This window comes from Macaca mulatta, chromosome 7, assembly GCF_049350105.2.
Source record: "Macaca mulatta isolate MMU2019108-1 chromosome 7, T2T-MMU8v2.0, whole genome shotgun sequence".
NCBI lineage: Eukaryota > Metazoa > Chordata > Mammalia > Primates > Cercopithecidae > Macaca > Macaca mulatta.
In genome coordinates this window covers 20,847,509-20,871,585 of record NC_133412.1, presented here as the reverse complement: position 1 = coordinate 20,871,585, position 24,077 = coordinate 20,847,509, and the positions used below count along the sequence as shown (strand labels likewise).

The following is a 24,077-nucleotide window of genomic DNA, read 5'->3' as shown; positions in this document are numbered from 1 at the left end:
AAGACTGCAGGAGGGGAAGTTCAGTTTTAAACATGTGAAACATTGTGCTATCTTTTCAACAGCCAGTTGGATGTGTTGAAGAAGTTATTGGACAAGGAGGCCTGGAGCTCAGAGGGAAAAGTCTAGGCCGGAGATTTAAGTTGCAGACTCATAAGCAGGTAGATAGTATTCTAAACCATGAGTCTGGATGAGGTCATTAAGTGGGTGAATGCAGCTAGAAAAGAGGTCCCAGGTCTCATGGAGCCTACCAGCATTTAGAGATCAGGGACATGAGGTAAAAACACCAAAAGAAACTAAGAAGAGCTCAAAGTGTGTGTGTTGTTTTGTGCTGTCGTCCTTCATTGCTGCTTTTCTACCATTTGCAATATTTGCTCTTGAACTTTCTTTCCCTGTGTTTCCCAAGGTCGTTTATTTGGTCCTTCCAGTTATATAGATAATGTTCTATTTAGTTCTTGTAAAAATCTTTACTTAGTCTTCTTTCACTTGCTTGGGTCACGGTTCCCAACTTTGCAAATTTATATTTTCACCTCTTTTATGTTTATTAAAGTTATGCTTAACGCTCTTTTTATGAAATATTAATTGCATAGAAGGTTGCAGGGAAGCAAAGATGGCATCTGTAATCCTGCCACCCAGAGGCTAATTGCTGTAAACATTTTGGCATCTTTTCTCTCTTTTTTTGTTCATTTGATTTATATGGTTGACATCATGTGGAAAGTAAAAGTGTATGTTTGCTGATGTTTTGCTTAAAAACATGAACATTTTTCCCATGACAATTAAAACTTAACATATTCCACAGATTTTTTATTTTTATTTTTATTTTTTTGAGACCGAGTCTCACTCTGTTGCCCAGGCAGGAGTGCAGTGGCCGGATCTCAGCTCACTGCAAGCTCCGCCTCCCGGGTTTACGCCATTCTCCTGCCTCAGCCTCCCGAGTAGCCGGGACTACAGGCGCCTGCCACCTCACCCGGCTAGTGTTTTTGTACTTTTTAGTAGAGACAGGGTTTCACCGTGTTAGCCAGGATGGTCTCGATCTCCTGACCTCGTGATCCGCCCATCTCGGCCTCCCAAAGTGCTGGGATTACAGGCTTGAGCCACCGCGCCCGGCCTACAGATTTTTTATTTTAAAAGTTTAAGCCCACAGAAGAAATGAAAGAGTATACATTTGTTCTGTGTGTTGTACTTTTTTGGTTGGGGATGAATTGTTTAAAACTGTGTTGCAGACATCAGATTTCTCCTTAATATGATGTCCCCTTAAATACTTCAGCATTCATTCCCTGAGAATAAGTACATTATTCTGTATAATCGTAGTACCATTATCACACTTAAATAATTCCGTAATATCTAATTATATGGTTCAGATTTTCCCAGTTCTCTCAAAGATGTCTTTTATTTTGTTTTATTGATTGGTTGGTTGATTGGATCTAAGATCCAAATTCAGGTTCACATTTTGTATTTGATTGTTTCACGCTTTTCTTTTTTTGGAGATAGACTCTTTCTCTGTTGCCGAGGCTAGAGTGAGGTGGGGCAGTCTCGGCTTACTGCAACCTCCACCTCCTGGGTTCAAGCGATTCTCCTGCTTCAGCCTCCCAGGTAGCTGAGACTGCAGGCACGTGCCACCACACTGGTTAATTTTTTTTTTTTTTTGAGACGGAGTCTTGCTGTATCGCCCAGGCTGGAGTGCAGTGGTATGATCTCAGCTCACTGCAACCTCCGATTCCTGGGTTCAAGTGATTCTCCTGCGTCAGCCTCCCCAGTAGCTGAGACTACAGGGGCGTGCCACCACGGCCAGCTAATTTTTTGTATTTTTGTAGAGACAGGGTTTCACCATGTTAGCCAGGATGGTCTTGATCTCCTGACCTTGTGATCCACCTGCCTTGGTCTCCCAAAGTGCTGGGATTACAGGCGTGAGCCACCGTGCCCAGCCTAATTTTCGTATTTTTAGTAGAGACAGGGTTGCACCATGTTGGCCATGCTGGTTTTGAACTCCTAACCTTGAGTGGTCCATCCACTTTGTCCTTCCGAAGTGCTGGGATTACAGGGATGAGCCACTGCGTCTGGCCCTGTTTCAAACATTTTTAATGGTGATATAATATTTTATTAATAGATTATAAATTTAATCATTTCCTTAATGCTGAACTTAATAGGTTGTTTCTCAATAACAGTAGACTTTTAGAAATAAGCTTTCAAAGGATTGTTCCATACTTCAAATTATTTCTTACAATAGAAATTATTAGAATTACTAGGTATGTGTATTTTTAAAGGTTTGATGCATATTTCCAAATGATTCTCCAGAAAGTGTTTATCTATACTCATTAGAAGTGTATGGTGATGCTTATTTCATCTTAGTTTGAGTAACACTGAATAGTAATACAGTATTAAAAATCTGTTTTTTCTAATTTAATTAGCAACAGATGGTTTCTCTGATTTCTTTACATGTTTAAAGATACTTGGCCAGGTGCAGTGGCTCACATCTATAATCACAGCACTTTGGGAGGCCGAGGCAGGCGGATCACCTGAGGTCAGGAGTTCAAGACCAGCCTGACCAACGTGGTGAAACCCTGTCTCTACTAAAAATACAAAATCAGCCGGGCGTGGTGGTACACGCCTGTAATCCCAGCTACTCGGGAGGCTGAGGCAGGAGAATTGCTTGAACCTGGTAGGTGGAGGTTGCAGTGAGCCAAGATTGTACCATTGCTCTTCAGCCTGGGTGACAGAGCGAGACTCTATCTCAAAAAAAAAAGAAAGAAAAAAGATACTTGTATTTCTTTTTTTTTTTTTGAGACAGAGTCTCGCTCTGTCACCCAGGCTGGAGTGCAGTGGCCGGATCTCAGCTCACTACAAGCTCCGCCTCCCGGGTTCACACCATCTTCCTGCCTCAGCCTCCCGAGTAGCTGGGACTGCAGGTGCCCGCCACCTCGCCCAGCTAGTTTTTTTTATTTTTTAGTAGAGACGAGGTTTCACCGTGTTAGCCAGGATGGTCTCGATCTCCTGACCTCGTGATCCGCCCGTCTCGGCTTCCCAAAGTGCTGGGATTACAGGCTTGAGCCACCGTGCCCGGCCTTGTATTTCTTTTTTTATCAGTTGTCTATTATGTCATTTGTCTATATGTTGAGGTTCTTTGTATGTGTGAATCCTTTATATTTAATGGAGACTAATCTTTTGTTGTATTCCTTGCAGTTATTTTTTCCTAATCAGTTGTCTTTTAGATTTTTAAAAATTCATTGTATTGTATTGTATTGTAAATTTTTTGAGGCAGAGTTTTGCTTTGTTGCCTGGGCTTGAGTACAGTGGTATGATCTCTGCTTACGGCAACCTGTGCCTCCCAGGTTGAAGCGACTCTCCTGGCTCAGCCTCCCGAGTAGCTGGGACTATAGGCGTGTGCCACCTTGCTTGGGTAATTTTAGAATTTTTAGTAGAGACAGTGTTTTACCATATTGGCCAGGCTGGTCTTGAATTCCTGACCTCAGGTGATCCAGCCGCTTCGGCTTCCCAAAGTGCTGGGATTACAGGTGCGGGCTGCTACGCCTGGCCTAAACATTTGTTTCATTTTTATTTTTTTGAGACAGGCTCTCAGTCTGTCACCCAGGCTGGAGTGCAGTGGTGCTCTCTCAGCTCACTGCAACCTCCCCCTCCCACGTTCAAGCGGACTCTTGTGCCTCAGTCTCCCTAGTAGCGTTGATTACAGGTGTGTGCCACCACACCTGGCTAATTTTTGTATTTTTAGTAGAGACGGGATTTTGCCATGTTGGCCAGGGTGGTCTCGAACTCCAGAACCTTGAACTCCTGAGCCTCGTGGTCCACCCGCCTCAGTCTTCAAAGTCCTGGGATTACAGGTGTGAACCAACATGCCCAGCCAGTTGTCTTTTAATTTTATTATATATTTTGACCTGTGGCGTTAACTTTTTTTTTTTTTTTGAGATGGAGTCTTGCTCTGTCTCCCAGGCTGGAGTGCCGTGGCGCGATCTCGGCTCACTGCAAGCTCCACCTCCTGGGTTCACGCCATTGTCCTGCCTCAGCCTCCCGAGTAGCTGGGACTATAGGCGCCCGCCACCACGCCTGGCTAATTTTTTGTATTTTAAGTAAAGACGGGGTTTCACCATGTTAGCCAGGATGGTCTCGATCTCCTGACCTCGTGATCTGCCCGCCTTGGCCTCCCAAAGTGCTGGAATTACAGGTGTGAGCCACTGTGCCCAGCCGGTGTTAACTTATTTTAAAAATATATGGGGTTTGCTTGTGCCCAGTAGTTCAAGCCTGCAGTAAGCTGTGATCGTGCCACTGCACTTTAGCCTGGGAGACAGACTCTGTCTCTTTTTTTTTATCTTGAGATGGAGTCTTTCTCTGTCGCCAGGCTGGAGTGCAGTGGCGCGATCTCGGCTCACTGCAGCCCCCACCTCCTGGGTTCAAGCAATTTTCCTGCCTCAGCCCCCTGAGTAGATGGGACTACAGGTGTGTGCCACCACACCCAGCTAATTTTTGTATTTTTAGTAGAGACGGGGTTTCACCATGTTGACCAGGTTGGTCTCGATCTCTTGACCTCGTGATCTGCCTGCCTTTGCCTCCCAAAGTGCTGGGATTACAGATGTGAGTCACTGCACCTGGCCCAGACTCTGTCTCTTAAAAAAAAAAGTAAAAAATAAAAAGTGTGTGTTTGTATTTATATACATATATAAGCTCCTTACCTGAATTTTGTTTGGACTCTCTGGTTCTATATATGTATTCTAAGATTTTTTTACTAAAATATTTCTGTGAACTTTTAAAAAGTTTTCTGAGCCCTTTCTCTGCTCATCTGATGCATATCTTTTCTCGTCACTTGTCAGTAATTCTTCTGAAGGCAAGATTTTTCTACCTCTACTTAAAAATATAAAATTCAAGTGTGTTGATGCCTTATTTTTTCTTCACTTAATTCTGTATAGGATGTTGAATTGTTAATCTTTTAAGTGCTTTTTGTAGAAAGAAACACTATAAAGGTGAGTTATTTTACTTTTTCAGGTTTGGCTAAGAGGTGGTTGGTATGTGTCGGGGGTCAGAGTGCTTTGATTAAAGTGTTCCAAACTATCTGGGAACACATGATTATATCCTTCTGCTGTGTAGTGTTCTGGGAATGTCAGTGGAATCTGCTCCTGCTGTGGAGGAAGAGAAGGGAGAAGAGTTGAAACAGAAGGAGAAAGAGAAGGAAGAAGATACTTCGGGCAATACTACACATTCCCTTGGTGCTGAAGGTAGCCTTGTGCCTTTTGCAGAATAATAGACTGTTCTAACTTCCTTTAACATGATGGTTCAGATGTCTAAATTTCTCCTCTTTATTAGGTTACAGATTTCTCATAATGAAATTGAGAGTCATTAAGAAATTTGCTAGTAATGTAAAATATTCCACCTGATTTGGTGTTCAGGAATTTGAAGTTCATTGGTTAGCCCCTTTCTGCATATTGAGTTTTCTTCCTTTTGTATTCATTTATTTTTCAAATATTTTTGGAATGTGTACTTTGTGGGGTGGAAGTACAATCTGAATTGCTGTGACTGTGGGTGTAGTTTATGATGTACCTTTAGAAAGCAGACATAGTCTACCATATTAAGTGCTTATAAGGTTTTATAGTATGAAGTATTTTTACTTTATTACACATTTTCCCCCTTCATCTTTAATACACTTATTTATTTTTTCGTTTTTTATTTATTATTTTGAGACGGAGTCTTGCTCAGTTGCCCAGGTTAGAGTTCAGTGGTGTGATCTTGGCTCACTGCAACCTCTGTCTCCTAGGTTCAAGCCATTCTTGTGCTTCAGTCTCCCAAGTAGCCAGGATTACAGGTGTGCGCCACCACACCTGGCTAATCTTTGTATTTTTAGTAGAGATGAGGTTTCACCTTGTTGGCCAGGCTGGTCTTGACCCCCTGACCTTAAGTGATTTGCCCACCTCGGCCTTCCAAATGCTGGGATTACAGGTGTGAGCCACCATGCTCGGCCACATTTATTTTTTATTTTTGAAAAATTTGGGGGGTGCACAGGGCTTTGAGGTGAAGGACTTAACAGGACCCTTCTTTGCTGAGGAAAACAGCTTGTACATTGCATAATGTTGTGGGATGATGCCTAATTTCTTGGCGTTTTGTTCCTAGATACTGCCTCATCACAGTTGGGCTTTGGGGTTCTGGAACTCTCCCAGAGCCAGGATGTTGAGGAAAATACTGTGCCATATGAAGTGGACAAAGAGCATCTACAGTCAGTAACCACCAACTCTGGTTATACCAGGCCATCTGATGTGGATGCTAATGCTGGTATGAAACATGTTTTCTGGCATTTGGAGTTGTTGTGTTTTCTCCCATACTAGAGGTAGTTGTTTTTTCCTTGATAAGTTTTGTAGCTATCCAAATTAATATAATCTAAGTCATTTAGTAAGGTTGAAGAGTTTTCTGGTAAATACTTGTCAATTGTTGGTTTGTGGGCTGAGGTTTTCTTTAAGTTATTGGTTACTTTATAGAATGATGCTTGTATATATTTGTAAATTGGACTTCTGTTAAAATCTTTGCTTTTTAAAAAACATCTGGGACTATATCTAGTATTTTGAAAAATTAATTATCCCCTTCCTGTCATTTTATAAAACTCTCAGCAATTAAGCACGAAGAACAGTCCAATGAAGATATCCCCATAGCAGAACGGTCCAGCAAGGACATCCCTGTGACGGCACAGCCCAGTAAGGATGTACATGTTGTAAAAGAGCAAAATCCACCACCTGCAAGGTAAGCCGTGTTCTTTCTAAAAAGGATTTATGGGTTTTGCTGTAGGGTTATACTTATTTCATTTTACCAGATGAAAACATTTGTAGAAATTGTTGATTTTTAAATTATTTTCCACTTGTACTGGTCATACTTGTGGTCTGTTAGAAACACTGATTATTTATGAAGTCTCAAGAATCGTTTTTTGTCTGTTTGTTTGAGACAAAGTCTCACTCTGTTGCCCTGGGCTCATGTGATTCTCTGCCCCAGCCTCGCAAGTACTTGGGCCACACTTGACTACTAATCTTATCTTTAGGCATTCTACAAAGACTTTTTTGTTGATTAAAAAAAATTTTTATTGTAGAAATGGAGTCTTGCTGTGTTGCTTAAACTGATCTTGAACTCCTGGGCTCAGGTAATCCTGCTGCTTCAGCTTCCCGGAGTGCTGGGATTATAGGCATGAGCCACCCTGCCTAGCCTACAATGATGTTTTAAGGCTTCTCTAACTATAAGCATGACTCTGTAATCTTTGGTTGCCACTCCTCCTTTGGGATCTTTGTCTACAGAGACACTGCCTGTCTGTGGGAGGTGTACTTAGCCTCTCTGGTGTTATGAAGAGTAACGTGAATATTATATTTGAAAGCCTACTGTTTCTATACTTGAGAAGCACCCAGATTGCTTTGGGTTCTCAGATATCTTGCATCTGGTATTTTATGGTATCAATAGATATAGGGATTCTCAGGTTCTTTAGGCTCTTAACTTGGTAGGAATTGGGAAATGTGCCTCTGCTTCGTCTCTAGTGATTTTTATAACCAAAGCTTCATTGCCTCTGGCCAGCAGGTGAAGTTTGAATATGGCAGAAGAAAACGGGATGCTTCCAGTTTGGGGAAGGGGATAAACATTCAGTATTGTTTTGTTATTTCCTTCAATAGAAAGAGTGGGGAGGGAGTATCCTAAGCAAAGTTGAATATCAAAAGAAATTGTCTTTCTGATGTAAAACACTCAGCATAACAGTGACTTTTTAGGCTTTTCTTTTAGATGCTGCCTTCCATCTAGTTATGCTATTCTGTTTACCCTGGGGAGTGGTAGAACAGGTGAACCGCATAAGTCTCTGGAAAGGGGCCAGGGATGAATGTCTTCCACGTGTTAGTATTGGTCTGAAGGAGAATTGGTTTGGGGTTTGGGTACATCAAATGGAAAAGGTCAGCAGAAGATATGTGTGGCACTAGTACAGAGGATAATTCTCATCAAATACGAAATTCCATGGAATATCATAGTTTGGACTGTTCTCCTTACTGGCATTATTGGGGTCTGGATCAGAATTCTTCATACAGGTCTAGATAACATTATATGTAACAAAAATCCCCCAAGTCACTCATCAGAATCTTAGAAAGCATGAAGCACAGTATTGAGCAGAGTTGAATACAGGTATTGGCTGTGTGAGAGAGTGAGACAGGTTTTAAAATGGGCTGAGGACTTTTATCACTATAAAGAACAGTTTATTTGCTTTTTAATAGATAATTATGTAAATTAGAGCCACTGGAATTTTTGAAATTATTAAAGAAAAACACACAAAACAGGAAAAGCTTTTTAGTAAAAGCATGTGAACTTAGGAACTTTTTCTCCTGGTGATATGAATTTCCTAGGTCAGAGGACATGCGTTTTAGCCCCAAAGTGTGTCTTGCTGCTATGGAAGTAAAAGAACAGTTGTCTGCACAAGAACTTACGGAATGTGGACTGCAGATTCAGAAGTCACCAGAGCCTGAGGTTTTGTCAACTCAGGAAGACTTGTTTGACCAGAGCAATAAAACAGGTACCAAGAGTGATTTGCTGTTACAGCTCTTCTCCAAAGATCCAAACTTTTATTTTAGTTCTGAGGCTACTGGTTAAGTTACAAAGCATTTTATAGGTTTGCAGACTTGTTTGTGATATGGAAGGAAAATACGTTTCTAGTTAATTAGTGAGAAGGGCTTTTTGGGAATAATTTCCATTTAATATTTTGACATAATTTTCTCTCTTTTGGAAATGAGATAGTGAAGAATAGCTAATACAGTAAATTTAGTATTATGGATACTAGCCATTTTCTTTTAGTTTTTTTTTTTTTGAGACAGAGTCTTGCTCTCTTGCCCAGGCTGGAGTGCAGTGGTGCAATCTTGGCTCACTGCAAGCTCCGCCTCCCGGGATCATGCCATTCTCCTGCCTCAGCCTCCCTAGTAGCTGGGACTACCGGCACCCGCCATCATGCCTGGCTAATTGTTTCTATTTTTAGTAGAGACGGGGTTTCACTGTGTTAGCCAGGATGTTCTCGATCTCCTGACCTCGTGATCCGCCCGCCTTGGCCTCCCAAAGTGCTGGGATTACAGGTGTGAGCCACTGCACGTGGCCGCCATTTTCTGTTACATGGCTATTATGTCTTCAGATCTTAAATATGATATTAAGCTTAGGTTTTTCATATTCATCTGGGTAACAGTTTACTAACTTAATCTGTTTATTAGTTAATCTGACACAGATAGGAATTTGAAATCTAGCAGAAAGGACATAAAACTTAAAAGAATATAATTTGTTTCACACCCCTTTAACCTCCACCAATCTTATTCCACAGCCTCAGAGAGCTAGAAAACTTGAGTTAATTACCAGCAAAACATATTATGTTGGTTGTAAGGAGGGAAGGGAAGAAGGGTATATTCCTTTGCTATGCTGTGATACAGGTTGCTGTGCAAGACATTCAGAGGGTCACCAAGGAACCTTTGTTGGCCTCTTACTAAAGTTGTAAGGTTTTATTTAAGAAATTCTTTTACGCTGGGATTAATATAGTTGATACTCCATCTGTTGCTAAGGGGAAGGGACCAATAGGAGACTCTTGATAGTATAAATCAGTAATGGCTGCTCATAAATCCTTTTACTAATGCATTAGTCTTTTCTGTCACCTTTGAGCAGACCCAAATCATGAAAACTGCTGCATTTATAACATTGGGTATCATGTGCATTGTTTTGACTTCTCCCATCTGTATCATGGCCTAAGCTTGACTTCACCTAAGGTAGACATTGGAATAAAAGGCTTATTTGCTGTTTTTTAATAGAAGCATCACAAGAAAGAAGAGCAGCTAAGCAGAAGTATAAGGATTCTGGCTTTTATTTTATTTATTTATTTATTTTTTTGAGATGGAGTCTCGCTCTGTCTTCCAGGCTGGAGTGCAGTGGCGCGATCTCAGCTCACTGCAACCTCCACCTACCAGGTTCAAGTGATTCTCCTGCCTTAGCTTCCCAAGTAGCTAGGATTACACGTGCCCACCACCATGCCCAGCTAATGTTTGTATTTTTAGTAGAGATGGGATTTCACCATGTTGGTCTGGCTAGTCTTTAACTCGTGACCTCAGGTAATCTGCCCACCTCAGCCTCCCAAAGTGCTGGGATTACAGGTGTGAGCCACCGTCCCCATCTAGGATTCTGGCTTGTAATCTCCAAGCTTAGGTCATGACAGAAGGTACTAAGGAACTCTTCATCTATTCTTTATTCAAGAAGCCCATTGTAGGGGTGGTTAATGTTTACTCAAGATTTGTGCTATTGTGGTATTCCATTCGTTATACTATAAATAGAAAACAATTTCTGCCCTTTTGGAATTTCTGCCCTTTTGGAAATATGGAAATATGTTGGAAATATGGATATTACTCTTTGCAGTACTGAATGGTTTTTGGCAACTCAGTAGTGTCAATCTGAGAAGTAAGTGCAACTGGAATTTCTTTTTTTCAGTATCTTCTGATGGTTGCTCTACTCCTTCAAGGGAAGAAGGTGGATGTTCTTTGGCTTCCACACCTGCCACCACTCTGCATCTCCTGCAGCTCTCTGGTCAGAGGTCCCTTGTTCAGGAGAGTCTTTCCACGTAAGTAAGCCTAAAATAGCTTATACCAAGGCAGTATGTGCCTGAGAGTCTTAGGCTAAGACTGAAAGAGGCTAAACTTGCCTGTGAGTCTAGAATTCTTTTTGAAACCAAATGGTAGAACGGATGCATTAGAGCTTTGGGGATGAAGAACTGTTGAAGGCAGATAAATCTATTTTCCCATTTGAAAATTTTATAATAGTGGCCCAAAGGTTTCACTAAAAAAGAAAATGCGCAGTTATTTAGAAAATGTTACACGTCCAAAACACGCATTCTGCTCCTCTGTTTTACTTGCAATTCTTCTCGTTCAATAGCAGAGGGTGGCAAATCGTTGTTAGCAGTAGTTGGATTTCTTTATCTCTGTGTTAGGGCAAAGAGGTTTGCTTGTTGGTTTTTTTTGTTTAGTTTTAGTTTTGTTTTCTAATGAAAATGTGCATGGTCTGTCTATTGTTAGGCAAAAAAATGGAATAATTTTGTTTTATGTCTCAATTCTGCAAATGAATTTATTTCCTAGCACTGCTCATCTTGCTTTTCTTTTTTTTTTTTTTTTTTTTTTGAGACGGAGTCTCGCTCTGCCGCCCAGGCTGGAGTGCAGTGGCCGGATCTCAGCTCACTGCAAGCTCCGCCTCCTGGGTTCACGCCATTCTCCTGCCTCAGCCTCCCGAGTAGCTGGGACTACAGGCGCCCGCCACCTCGCCCGGCTAATTTTTTGTATTTTTTAGTAGAGATGGGGTTTCACTGTGTTAGCCAGCATGGTCTCGATCTCCTGACCTTGTGATCCGCCCATCTCGGCCTCCCAAAGTGCTGGGATTACAGGCTTGAGCCACCGCGCCCGGCCTCATCTTGCTTTTCAATCATGATGTCCTTGTGTCTGATCATTCACTTTGCCCTTACTCTCTTGTAGAAAAAGTTCTTATTTTACAATACAAATGTCTGGTATGGGAAATAGTTATTGAAGTATTTTTGGTTCTTCCACCAGCCTGAGGTTGCTATTTGGGAGAAGTGCTGATAAGTATTTATCTGAATGCCTTAGATATTTTTTCCTGTTAAAAAGTAAAAACAAATACAGAAATGCAAAACTGTGGCTATGGTAAAATAACCTGTGATTCTCTCTTTATGTAAAGGAATTCCTCAGATCTTGTTGCTCCTTCTCCTGATGCTTTCCGATCTACTCCTTTTATCGTTCCTAGCAGTCCCACAGAGCAAGAAGGGAGACAAGGTGAGCTCTCTTGATCTCTCTGTTGATCTCAGATTAGAAGAGGAGCAACACTTCTTCTGCCTTGCAAAATGTACTGCTTCTTTGTACTTCAGAGTGCTTGTGACCTACACAATTCTGTAGGATTCATGTTTGTGTAACCTTTAGGGATAAGACCTACTGTAAAGTGCTGTCCTCAGTTCTTTTTTTTTTTTTTTAATCTAACCCCATCCCCCATTCTTTGCTTTTCTAGCGCTAATTCTATTGAGATTTCTGTATTGTTGGCTCAATTTTTAAAAAGACTCTGAAGGAAATTTTTTTTTAGATGGAGTCTTGCTCTGTCACCCAGGCTGGAGTGCAGTGGCGTGATCTCAGCTCACTGCAAGCTCCGCCTTCCGGGTTCACGCCATTCTCCTGCCTTAGCCTCCTGAGTAGCTGGTACTAAGGTGCCCGCCACCACACCCGGCTAATTTTTTGTATTTTTTAGTAGAGATGGGGTTTCACCGTGTTAGCCAGGATGGTCTTGATCTCCTGACCTCCTGATCCATCCACCTCGGCCTCCCAAAGTGCTGGGATTACAGGCGTGAGCCACTGCGCCTGGCCAAAATTTTTGTTTTTAAAGTTGAACGTAAATGAATTAGTATGGGGAAGAACTGGGCTTATTACTAATGGCCTAGTTGTTTCTAGCAACATGTGAACACATTTCTGGTGAGAAGGAACCAGCTTGTTTCTTGTGGTCCTTATAGGTTATTTTTGCTATTATTAAAATAGTTTTAGCATAAGAGTGGTTGAAAGTAGGTGGTAAACATTTTAACTTCATTCATTTACTCCTTTGAAGACTTAGAGATTTTATATTACTTTATTCATAAGAAAGCTTTCCTTTTCACTTACCTAATTTATCTCATTATTTAAGCTTCTTTTGCTCTGATCTAGTCTCCTATCCAGTCATTCAAGATGTTTCTGAATTCCTATGATTTCTACAAAGCTTTTTTAAATAAATTCTATGATTTTCACCTTTTTACTCTTTCGTATACAAGTAATGGTTTTATTTATTGAGCACCTAGTATAGGCAAGGCATTATTCTAGAGGCATTTCTGTGGTTTTTCTCACTGAATCCTCACAAACATCCTAAGAAGGAGATGTTATTTTTATCCCCATTTTACAGATGAGAAAATGGAGGCATAGAGAGATTTTGCAACTAATGAGATGTAGAGGCAGAATTTGAACTCAGGAAGCTGCCTCCAGAGCCTGTGCCCTTATCTGTCATATATATGCCTCCTATTATATGCTTTCTCTGCTCTTGAGTAATATAAAACGTAGACATTTAACAGTTTTTCAAATGTAATTTATCAGTGATAGAATTTGATCTTAGGCTTTCTTCTGCTACAAAATTTGTCTCTGGCTGTTTCTCTTAAAATCAGTTGTAGGTATCCAAATGGACTAATAGCAGTCTAAGCATAACATGATTAGTGACTAATATCAATCTAAGCATAACATGATTAGGTGAATGAATTCTACAAAAACCCTGGTAATACAAGTTAAGACTGGTTAATTCTTAGAACAGTTTCTTTTATCTGTACTGTGAACATTGAAAAAATATAAAAATAATTATATTAAATATGCTTTCTCAGGCTGGGCACGGTGGCTCACGCCTGTAATCCCAACACTTTGGGAGGCCAAGGCGGGCAGATCACCTGAGGTCAGGAGTTTGAGACCAGCCTGGCCACCATGGTGAAACTCCATCTCTACTAAAAATATAAAAAATTAGCTGGGTGTGGTGGCAGGTGCCTGTAATCCCAGCTACTCAGGAGGCTGGGGCAGGAGAATCACTTGAACCCGGGAGGCAGAGGTTGCAGTGAGCCAGGGTTGTACCACTGCACCCCAGCCTGGACAACAGAGCGAGACCCTGTCTCCAAAAAAAAAAAAAAAAATGCTTTCTCCCTGATTGTAAACAGTTAGTATTTATTGTAGAAAGTTTGTTAAGTATATAGGAAATTAATGAAAATAAAAATCACCTGTGATAGTACACGCCAGATACATTTACAACTAGTATATTTGGATATATTTCAGTTTTCAGTACATAAAGTACTTTTACATAATTGGTATCATGTTGTGTATATGACTCAGTTTTCTTTTTTTATGTAACAGTATATTTTCACTTGTCAGTTATATTTTAGATTTAATGCATTTGCTTAATATGTGCATCAGTGTTTGTGAAACTATATGTGCTTTTTGTATTTATTTGTTTTTTTGCTTTTCTCTTAGATTATTAACCTAAAGCCTTTTTTATATGTAGTGCCTATAACATCAGATTTTTAATGTGCTTTGTCATGGCAAGAAAGTTCAAAACGTGCAACAAAAATACTTAGCACAGCTATGGCAGTATATTAAAGGCCGGTAGCACCGGATCCCAGGTTAGGTGTAGACAGGTAAGGTTAAGACTAAGCTAAGCAGCAAGGCTGGGTATTGAGGTTGCAGTTTGGGTAACTGGTAGCATGAGTGTGGATTATGGGAAAAAGGTAAATGTTGTCAAGTAGTTTGTGAGTGGTCTAGAGGAGGCCTGTTTAGGGTCAAGTTGTAAGATAGGGGATAAAAATGATGAATCAAATACTTAGCTAGCCAGACTGACTCCAAGCAAGATCCTAGGTGGGTAGTATACTATGGGAAAGCAGTGTTTCGTGTTTTGTGTGTGTGTTCCCTCCTAATTTGTGTCAGGATTAGTGTCTTCTCTTTCCTAGTTCTTTGATAGATCAGTGCTGATTGGCATTGATAGATTTTTTTTTCTTCATCTATATTTGTACAGGCATCCATCTCTCTGCATTTAGCAATTGTTAATGCAAATATAATGAGTTCATAAATATGAATTATAGATGCTGTATTTACTTAAAGTGGTGACAAGTTCATTGTCTTTCAAGGCCTGTGGTAGAATATATGATGGTTAAATTAGGTAACAGTAGTTTGGGCTTTTCTTGGGCTTTTCTACAGGGAAGTGAAAAACTGAGCTATAAAATCAGGAAAGGAGCCAAGTTAATTTAATATTTCTTATGAATGGGTGGGTAGCCCCAGATGCATCCAGTTTTGATCTATACCTAAAAATAGAAGCTTGGGCAGCTCTACCAACCAAAGGAAGTATTGCTAGATTGCTAGGACCCAATCTACTATTGTTCCATCAGCTTTTCTGAAAAATTGCATCATTATTTTTTTAGAGTGAAAATATCTGTAATGCAATTGTTCTTAGTGGTGTTGGAACATGAGTAATATTGATGAGTGATATTTCTCAATTTGTTTTTCCTGTTTTAAACCAGATAAGCCAATGGACATGTCAATGTTATCTGAAGAAGGAGGAGAGCCTTTTCAGAAGAAACTTCAAAGTGATGAACCAGTAGAGTTAGAAAACCACCCTCTCCCACCTGAGCCCACTGTGTCACCACAAGCCTCAACACCAATATCTCAGAGCACACCAGTCTTCACTTCTGGGTCACTTCCTATCCCATCCCAGCCTCAGTTTTCTCATGTGAGTATTGTAAAAAGAGTTGTTTTTTTTAAAGCAGCATTATTGGGGTATAATTTACAGACCACATAACGCACACGTTTTAAATGTACAATTTTGTGATATTTTAGTACATTTACAGAGTTGTTCCTGGCTAACACAGTGAAACCTCGTCTCTGCTAAAAATACAAAAAATTAGCTGGGCGTGGTGGTGTGCGCCTGTAGTCCCAGCTACTCAGGAGGCTGAGGCAGGAGAATGGCGTGAACCCGGGAGGCGGAGCGTGCAGTGAGCTGAGCTGAGATCGCGCCACTGCATTCCAGCCTGGGCGACAGAGGGAGACTCCATCTCAAAAAAAAAAAAAGAAAATTTACAGGGTTGTGAAGCTGTCATCACAAAGTAGTTTTAGAACAGTTTCAAAGTCACCTAACATCTTGATTTTTTTTTTTTATGTTTAAACTTTTTACAGTGTCTTTAAACTTTTTGAAAATGTTACTGCAAAATTGCAAAGGGATATAAATCATTATTCTACCTTAACACAACTGTTACTGTAATTTTTGTCTTTCCACATGCTTATGGTTTTTTTCAATAACTAAATTTTTTTGCCCATGACACAGCCTCAGGAGGTCCTGACGATATGTGCCCCCACATGCTGATGTTTTTTTAAAAAGTTGTTTATATACCACAACTTTTAAATTTTCTTTTTCCAGTTAACATTGTGTCGTAATAATTCTCAATGTTATATTGTCTTCACTTATCCTTTCAAAAGTTGTGTATTATTTAAGTAGATGTGATCTCAGTACAGGATCATTCCTATACTTAGGGTATCAATATGGTTTTTAGTTTTCCTATGTGTATTTTCTTCTAAAAGCAAGGGAAAACGATTAATTTGTATAATTTTAAATTTAAATATTTAAAGAAATGAAATTCAGGTTTCATAGTGAGTTGAAAATCCTTAAATCTAAATGACTATATTATATATTCAATCTAAATACGTATTCTTATAAGACCTTAAGTGGGGGAATTATTGTAGTTTTATTGGGAGAACTTATTTTATACCTTTCAGTTTGCAGGTGTTATAACAAGAGTTTGTATTTAAAAGTAAAATTTGAAAATGAATAGTAATGAACTGTAAATTTAGTGAGGAGGGGACAGTAGGAAGAAAGAAACTGGTTTGTTTTCTGGAGTTTTAAAACTTGTATTGTTAAAGGATTCCGTTTTACGCAGTTCATTAGAAGCAATTTGGTGGCATTATTAAAAATGAGGACTCTAGAGTCAGAACTTCCTGGACTCACTCCTGGCTCTGTCATTACTACCTTTGTGACCAATTGAAATTGAATCTTAGTTCGCTCATCAGTCAAATGGTGGGGATACTGATACTGTCTACCTCATAGGATGTTTATGAAGGTTGAGTTAATATATATAAAATGCCTAGACTAGTGCCTTACACTTGGTAAATACTGCATATACGGATAGCTGTTGCTGGCAGTAAAAGGGTTGAAAACAAGGTTACCTGGAGGTGAAATGGATGTTCAAACTGTACATCATTTTCTTTAGCTTTTTTTTTTTTTTGAGACAGGATTTTGGTCTGTTGCCCAGGCTGGAGTGCAGTAGTGCGACCATGGCTCACTGCAGCCTTGACTTCCTAGTCTCAAGCGATCGTCCCACCTCAGCCTCCCAAGTAGCTGGAACTACAAGCACGTGGCACCATGCCCAACTAATTTCTTAATTTTTCTTATAGAGATAGGGTATCACTATGTTGCCAGGGCTGTTCTTACTCTTAGGCTCAAGTAATCCTCCTGTCTCAGCCTCCCAATGTGTTGAGATTACAGGTGTGGGCCACTGTGCCTGGCCTTCTTTAGCTTTTATTTTTCTAAGTTATATGTAAAGGTAGCTGGGCGTGGTGGGGCATGCCTGTAATCTCAGCTGCTCAGGAGATTGAGATGGGAGGAACATTTGAACCTAGGGATTTGAGAACAGCTTGGGCAAAATAGCAAGACCCCGTCTCAAAAAAAAAAAAAAAAGTTATAAATCTGACCGGGTGCAGTGGCTCATACCTGTAATCCCAGCACTTTGGGAGGCCAAGGCAGGTGGATTACTTGAGACCAGGAGTTCAAGACCAGCATTGCCAGCACAGTGAAACCCAGTCTCTACCAAAAAGTACAAAAATTAGCCTGGCATGGTGGCAAGCACCTACAGTCCCAACTATTTGGAAGGCTGAGGCAGGAGAATTGCTTGAACCCAGGAGGTGGAGGTTACAGTGAGCCAAGATCTCACCACTGCACTGCAGCCTGGGTGACAGAGTGAGACCCTGTCTTAAAAAGAAATAAAATAAAGAGTTTAAGAATGAGCTATAAGCACTGACAGAGAGCACTAAGATTTTTCCAACACTGATTTAAAGAAAATGGTTATAGATGTTTATCAGTGACCAAACAAGACATTTATGGTCTTTGGAAAGGTATTCCTACCAGTTGGTGGGGGCAGAGATAATTCCTGGCTACAAAGGGAGAACGGACATTTTGAAAAACAAGGCATTATTGAAGGAATTGCTCTGTTTTCAACATTTACCAAAGACCTTCAGAATTAGCCAAAAAATCAGCAATGAAAATTTCAGACAAATGAGTGATTCTGAACATAGTTCAGAGATTCTTGGAACCTAAGATGACTCTAACCAGGTTTCTTTGAACTCATGTTTTTTGTTTTGTTTTGTTTTTTTGTTTTTTTTTTGAGACAGAGTCTCGTTTTGTCGCCCAGACTGGAGTGCGGTGGCGTGATCTCACTGCAAGCTCCGCCTTCCGGGTTCACACCATTCTCCTGCCTCAGCCTCCCGAGCAGCTGGGACTACAGGTGCCTGCCACTACGCCCGGCTAATTTTTTGTATTTTAAGTAGAAACGGGGTTCACCATGTCAGCCAGGATGGTCTCGATCTCCTGACCTTGTGATCTGCCCGCCTCGGCCTCCCAAAGTGCTGGGATTACAGGCGTGAGCCACCACGCCCAGCCTCATGTTTTATCAAATGCCTCAGCCAGTGCAGTCCCTGCCTCCGAAAAAGTCTCTCAAGAATACCTTTAGTAGGCCGGGCACAGTGGCCCACACCTATAATCCCAGCACTTTGGGAGGCCGAGGCGGGAGGGTCACGTGAGCCCAGGAGTTTGAGAACAGCCTGGGCAACATAGTGAGACCCCATCTCTACAAATGGTCAAAAACTAGCCAGGAGTGGTGGTGCCCGCTTGTAGTCCCAGCTGCTCAGGAGACTGAGACAGGAGAATTGCTTGAGTCCGGGAAGTTGAGGCTGCAGTGAGCCATGATCATGCCATAGCACTCAGCTTGAGCAACAGGGTGAGACCTTGTCTCAAAAAAAAAAAACAAAAAACCTTTACAACATAGCTTTTAAGTTAAAGATTTGATTTTACTTAATAAGCATTTGTAAAACCCCAAAAATAAGTCAGATAGTTAAAACAAGACCTCTTCCTCTTCCTACCCAAAGATAACCACTTTTCATTCTTTATGCTTTTTCTTTTGGTATTTACCTCCGTAATTCTACATAGCATGATTATATTTTCTTTTTCTTAGGCACAGGGTCTTGACCTATTGCTCAGGCTGTAGTGCAGTGGAGCAGTCCTAGCTCACTGTAACCTCGAACTTCTGTGCTCAGGCCATCCTCCCACCTCAGCCTCCTGAGTAGCTGGGACTACTGGCACACACTACCACACCTGGCTAATTAAAAATTTTTTTATAGGGCCGGGCACGGTGGCTCAAGCCTGTAATCCCAGCACTTTGGGAGGCCGAGACAGGCGGATCACGAGGTCAGGAGATCGAGACCATCCTAGCTTACACGGTGAAACCTCGTCTCTACTAAAAAGTACAAAAAACTAGCCAGGCTAGGTGGCGGGCGCCTGTAGCCCCAGCTACTCAGGAGGTGAGGCAGGAGAATGGCGTGAACGCGGGAGGCAGAGCTTGCAGTGAACTGAGATCCGGCCACTGCACTCCAGCCCGGGCGACAGAGCGAGACTCCATCTCAAAAAAAAAAAAAAAAATTTTTTTATAGAGGTGGGACCTCACTATGTTGCCCAGGCTGGTCTTGAACTCCTGGGCTCAAGCAGACCTCCTGCCTTGGCCTCCCAAAATGCTGGGATTACAGGTGTGAGCTACCGTGACCAGCCTATTTTCGTAAAAAAATTTTAGCCATTTTCCAAGTATAGTTAAATCATAATTTTGTTTAGATTATTACTGAGTTTACATTATCGCTATGTAAACAGTTCACTGCAGAGCCTATGACATATTATGATTATTTTTTCATGTTTCTGTAATTTGTTTTCTCTGAAATTGTACTTGGGCTTTTTTATTTAGTTTTCTGTGACTCTCATTAAATCAACCCTAGACTCTCCACCAATTGTCAGAAACTCCTTTCAGGATGTTGAAGAGCCTTAGACTTTCTGTTTCATCTTTTTGGAGAAACCTCTTTTGGACCCTCCTGATTTCTAATCTGTACTGTTGCCCTCTATTCCTGGTGCATAACTGTTACCTCCCTTCACTGTCATCCTTGGAGATTCTCCTTACCTGTCTTTGTGTTGGATACCTCTTGGGTTTCATATCTTCTTGCTTGGTTTACTCCCTCATTTTGGTGGGGGACATTGTTTAGTAGCTTTTATTCTGCTATCACACTTGATTTGTAGTTTGCAGGAGTATAGAATTCTAGATGGGAAATAATTTTCCTTTAAAGATTTTGAAGGCATTGCTCTTTTGTCTTCCAACTTCCAGTGCTGCTGTTAGGTATGAGGGCCAGGCCAGCCGTGGTGGCTCATGCCTGTAATCTTAGCACTTTGGGAGTCTAAGGTGGGGGGACCACTTGAGGCCAGGAGTTTGAGACCAGCCTGGGCAACATGGCCAGACCCTGTCTCTACCGAAAAAACAAAACAACAGCAGCAGCAGCAAAAAACAAAGTGTGAAGGCAATCTGATCTTGACTTTTAGTAGGTGATCTGTTTTTTCTTTACTGGAATCCTGTAGAATTTTCTCTTTGTTCCCAGTGTTCTGAAATTTCCAGACCTTTGGGATAGGTCTATTTTCATTCATTGTATTAGGTACTTGGTAGGCCCTCTCAAGTTTAGAAACTCAGGTCCTTCAGTTCAAAGAAATTTATTTCTTTTTTTTTTTTTTTTTTTTGAGACGGAGTCTCGCTCTGTCGCCCAGGCTGGAGCGCAGTGGCCGGATCTCAGCTCACTGCAAGCTCCGCCTCCCGGGTTTACGCCATTCTCCTGCCTCAGCCTCCGGAGTAGCTGGGACTACAGGCGCCCGCCACCTCGCCCGGCTAGTTTTTTTTTGTATATTTTTAGTAGAGACAGGGTTTCACCGTGTTAGCCAGGATGGTCTCGATCTCCTGACTTCGTGATCCGCCCGTCTCGGCCTCCCAAAGTGCTGGGATTACAGGCTTGAGCCACCGCGCCGGGCCAGAAATTTATTTCTTTAATTTCTTTCCCTTTGTTTTCTCTGTTCCTTTTCTTTTTTTAATGGACTATCTGTTGTTTGGATGTTGAAACTCCTAGAAGTCTTCTAATTTTATTTTGTCTCCTACTTTTGATCATCTCTGTCTCGTTTTGTTCAACTTTCTGGGTGATTTCTTCAGTCATTAAAAAAACAGTGGCTATATTGAGATGTAATTCACATACCATTCAGTTTACCCATTTAAAGTACACAATCCAATGGTTTTTAGTATATTAATAGAGTTGTGCAACCATCACCATGTTCTAATTTCAGATTAGTTTCATCACCTCCCCCAAACCCATGCCCATTAGCACTCACTCAACCTTTCTTCTACCCCTGGCTCTTAGAGACCACCAGTCTACTTTCTGTCTCTATAGATTTGCCCATTCTGGACGTTTCATATAAATGGAATTATAAACTACATAACCTTTGTGAATGGCTTCTTTCATTTTTTAGCATAATGTTTTCAGGGTTCACCTATGTTGTAGCATGTGTCAGATTTTCATTCCTTTTTTTTCTGTTGATCTATCCTTGTCTATAAAAAATATAAAGGAAAAAAGAATTTCATTCCTTTATTTATTTTATTTGTTTGTTTGTTTATTTTTCTTTTTGAGATGGAGTTTTGTACTTGTTGCCCTTGCTGGAGTGCAATGGCGTGATCTTGGCTCACCGCAACTTTTGCCTCCCAGGATCAAGCGATTCTCCTGCCTTAGCCTCCTGAGTAGCTGGGATTACAGGCATGCGCCACCACACCTGGCAAATTTTGTATTTTTTTTTTTTTTTAAGTAGAGACAGGGTTTCTCTATGTTGGTCAGGCTGGTCTTGAACTCCCGACCTCAGGTGATCCACCCATCTCGGCCTCCCAGAGTGCTGGGATTACAGGTGTGTGTCACCGTGCCTGGCCTTCATTCCTTTTTATTGCTGAATAATACCATTGTGTGGATATGCCACAGTTACTCATCGATTCATCATTTGATGGACATTTGGGTTGTTTCCCCTTTTGGCTATTGTGAATAAGGCTGCTGTGTACATTTACGGACAGGTTTGTGTGTGAACATGGTTTTATTTCTCTTATGTATACTTACAGGTGCAATTGCCCAGTTCAACCATCTTTTAATTCTTCTCTTAGTTATTAATTTCTACTCTTGGGTTTTTAACTTCTAAATTTTTTTTCAGAATATATTTTTTAAATACAATTTCTCTTATTTTATGGATATACTGTCTTATCTCTGTAACAGTATTAATAACAGTTTTCTCCTCTCTGGAGTAGTCACTGTTTCTTCCAGATGGACTTTAGTTTTGTTTGTTTTGATCTCTTTCAAATTAGAGGCTTTCCTCAGATGTCTGGTAATCTTTGTTTATTTGGTGATGTTCAAGAGTGAAATATCAGACAGATGATTAATAGTTCTGAGTTGGTGGTTGGGTCTTCTTGTTTTTGGGATTTGCTGTAATGTGATCCGCAGGGACATTTTATTGGAAGTCCCATAATGTCAGTATCTTGATTTATCTTGGCCTGGTCAGATCCCTTAGGAAAATCTGTCATCTCCTATTTGTGGGGTATAGGCTTGGCTGCCATTGTACTAGAAGTCTATTAATGGAAGAGGGCTTTGGGTGGGAAGGGGTTGGGAGACAGGTGCAGGTTTCATTCAATATGTAGATTTTCATTTAATCTCCCTATTTTCAGCATTGTACTTCCTGATAACTGTGCCTCTTGTCTGCCAGTCCTGGGACACTCTATTTTACGCTCTCCAGGGCAGAGGAGGGGCAGGGTGAGATTATGGGAGTTGGAACTGTGATATAACTCTGGGTGTTTCTTGGCTTTCTCCACTGCTGGCTTAGGAATTCAGCTTTCACTCTTCTGTTAAATAGATTACCTTTTCCAGATTTTTTTTTTTGCAGTTATCTTTTCTTCTCTTTTTTTTTTGAGACGGAGTTTCACTTTTGTTGCCCAGGCTGGAGTGCAATGGCGTGATCTCAGCTCACAGCAACCTCCGCTTCCTCAGCTCAAGCGATTCTCCTGCCTCAGCCTCCCAAGTAGCTAGGATTACAGGCATGCACCACCATGCCCGGCTAATTTTGTATTTTTTTAGTAGAGACAGGGTTTCTCCATGTTGGTCAGGCTGGTCTCGAACTCCCGACCTCAGGTGATCCGCCCGCCTCGGCCTCCCAAAGTGCTGGGATTACAGGCATGAGCCACCACGCCCGGCTTTTGTTCTCTTTTTCTTGAAATTTTGTGCTTAAGGAAAATCACTTTACCATTACTTAATGGATTTTCAGAAAACTCTGAATATGTGTATGTTCAGTCCTCCATTTTTGTTAAGTTCCCTACTTTTTTCATTATATGTCAAACTTGTACGTGTTATTCTTAATGGGTAACCCTTGTACATCTATTATTTCTTTTGTACCTTGGTTACTGGAGTCCAAGGCAACCTAATTTTGATGTTAGAAGATTTAAATATGTGTAAAGAGATTATTACTATTCAAGAGAAAATTGGGATAAAGGTAATTTTGTCAATTTTTTTTCTTTCTTTCCTAATAAACTTGTCAATCGCATAGCCTCTTTGACCCTTTACCAGGATATGAGGGATGGGGAGAGGATTAGTAGAACATAGTTTGATAGTTAACATTTTCTCATTCTTGATATATGTATTAATTTTGGTGAGGACAAATTAGACAATTAAATGTTTTCAAACTAGAATAGTGGTGGTGGTGGCACAACATTGTAAATGCACCAAATGCCACTCAATTATTTTATTTTTGTTTTTGTGTGTGTGTGTGTGATTTTTTTTTTTTTTTTTGAGATGGAGTCTTGCTCTGTCGCCCAGGCTGGAGTGCAGTGGCACAATCTCAGCTCGCTGCAGCCTGTACCTCCTGAGTTCAAGTGATTCTCGTGCCTCAGCACCCCAAGTAGCTGGGACAACGAGTGCACACCACCTTGCCCAGCTCATTTTTGTATTTTTAGTAGAGATGGGGTTTCACCATGTTGGCCAGGCTGGTCTCAAACTTCTGACCTCAAGTGATCTGCCTGCCTTGGCCTCCCAAAGTGCTGGAATTACAGGCGTGAACCACTGTGCCTGGCCTGAATTGTTTAGTTTAAAATGGCTTAATTTTATGTTGTGAGTTTCATTTAAAAAAAGGTATTTATAGCTTTACATTAGTGATGTTTTATCTATGAGCCTTTGTAAAATGACTTATTTTTTGCAACAAGGGAAAAAATACATATTTCTTGCAGAAGATGTGGTAATGCATGGTGGCTTACACCTGTAATCCCAGTGCTTTGGGAGGCCAAGGTGGGAGGATAGCTTGAGTCAGGAGTGCGACAGCAGCCT

General features: G+C 40.9%; 1 protein-coding gene across 5 annotated transcripts in view; it reads left to right on the top strand.

Annotated features, from left to right (window-relative positions):
- Positions 1-24,077, top strand: part of TP53BP1 (tumor protein p53 binding protein 1) — a 108,152-nt gene that overhangs the window by 28,438 nt on the left and 55,637 nt on the right. For all 5 annotated transcript variants that reach the window (XR_013395534.1, XM_015142058.3, XM_015142059.3 and 2 more), the window contains 7 exons: positions 5,092-5,219; positions 6,109-6,267; positions 6,600-6,729; positions 8,352-8,518; positions 10,456-10,585; positions 11,707-11,801; positions 15,083-15,291. Coding sequence is in view for 4 of the 5 variants with exons in the window: in XM_015142058.3 (XP_014997544.3) it covers positions 5,092-5,219; positions 6,109-6,267; positions 6,600-6,729; positions 8,352-8,518; positions 10,456-10,585; positions 11,707-11,801; positions 15,083-15,291 (1,018 nt within the window). In the remaining variant the exon portion in view is untranslated. The remainder of the gene's footprint in view (positions 1-5,091; positions 5,220-6,108; positions 6,268-6,599; positions 6,730-8,351; positions 8,519-10,455; positions 10,586-11,706; positions 11,802-15,082; positions 15,292-24,077) is intronic.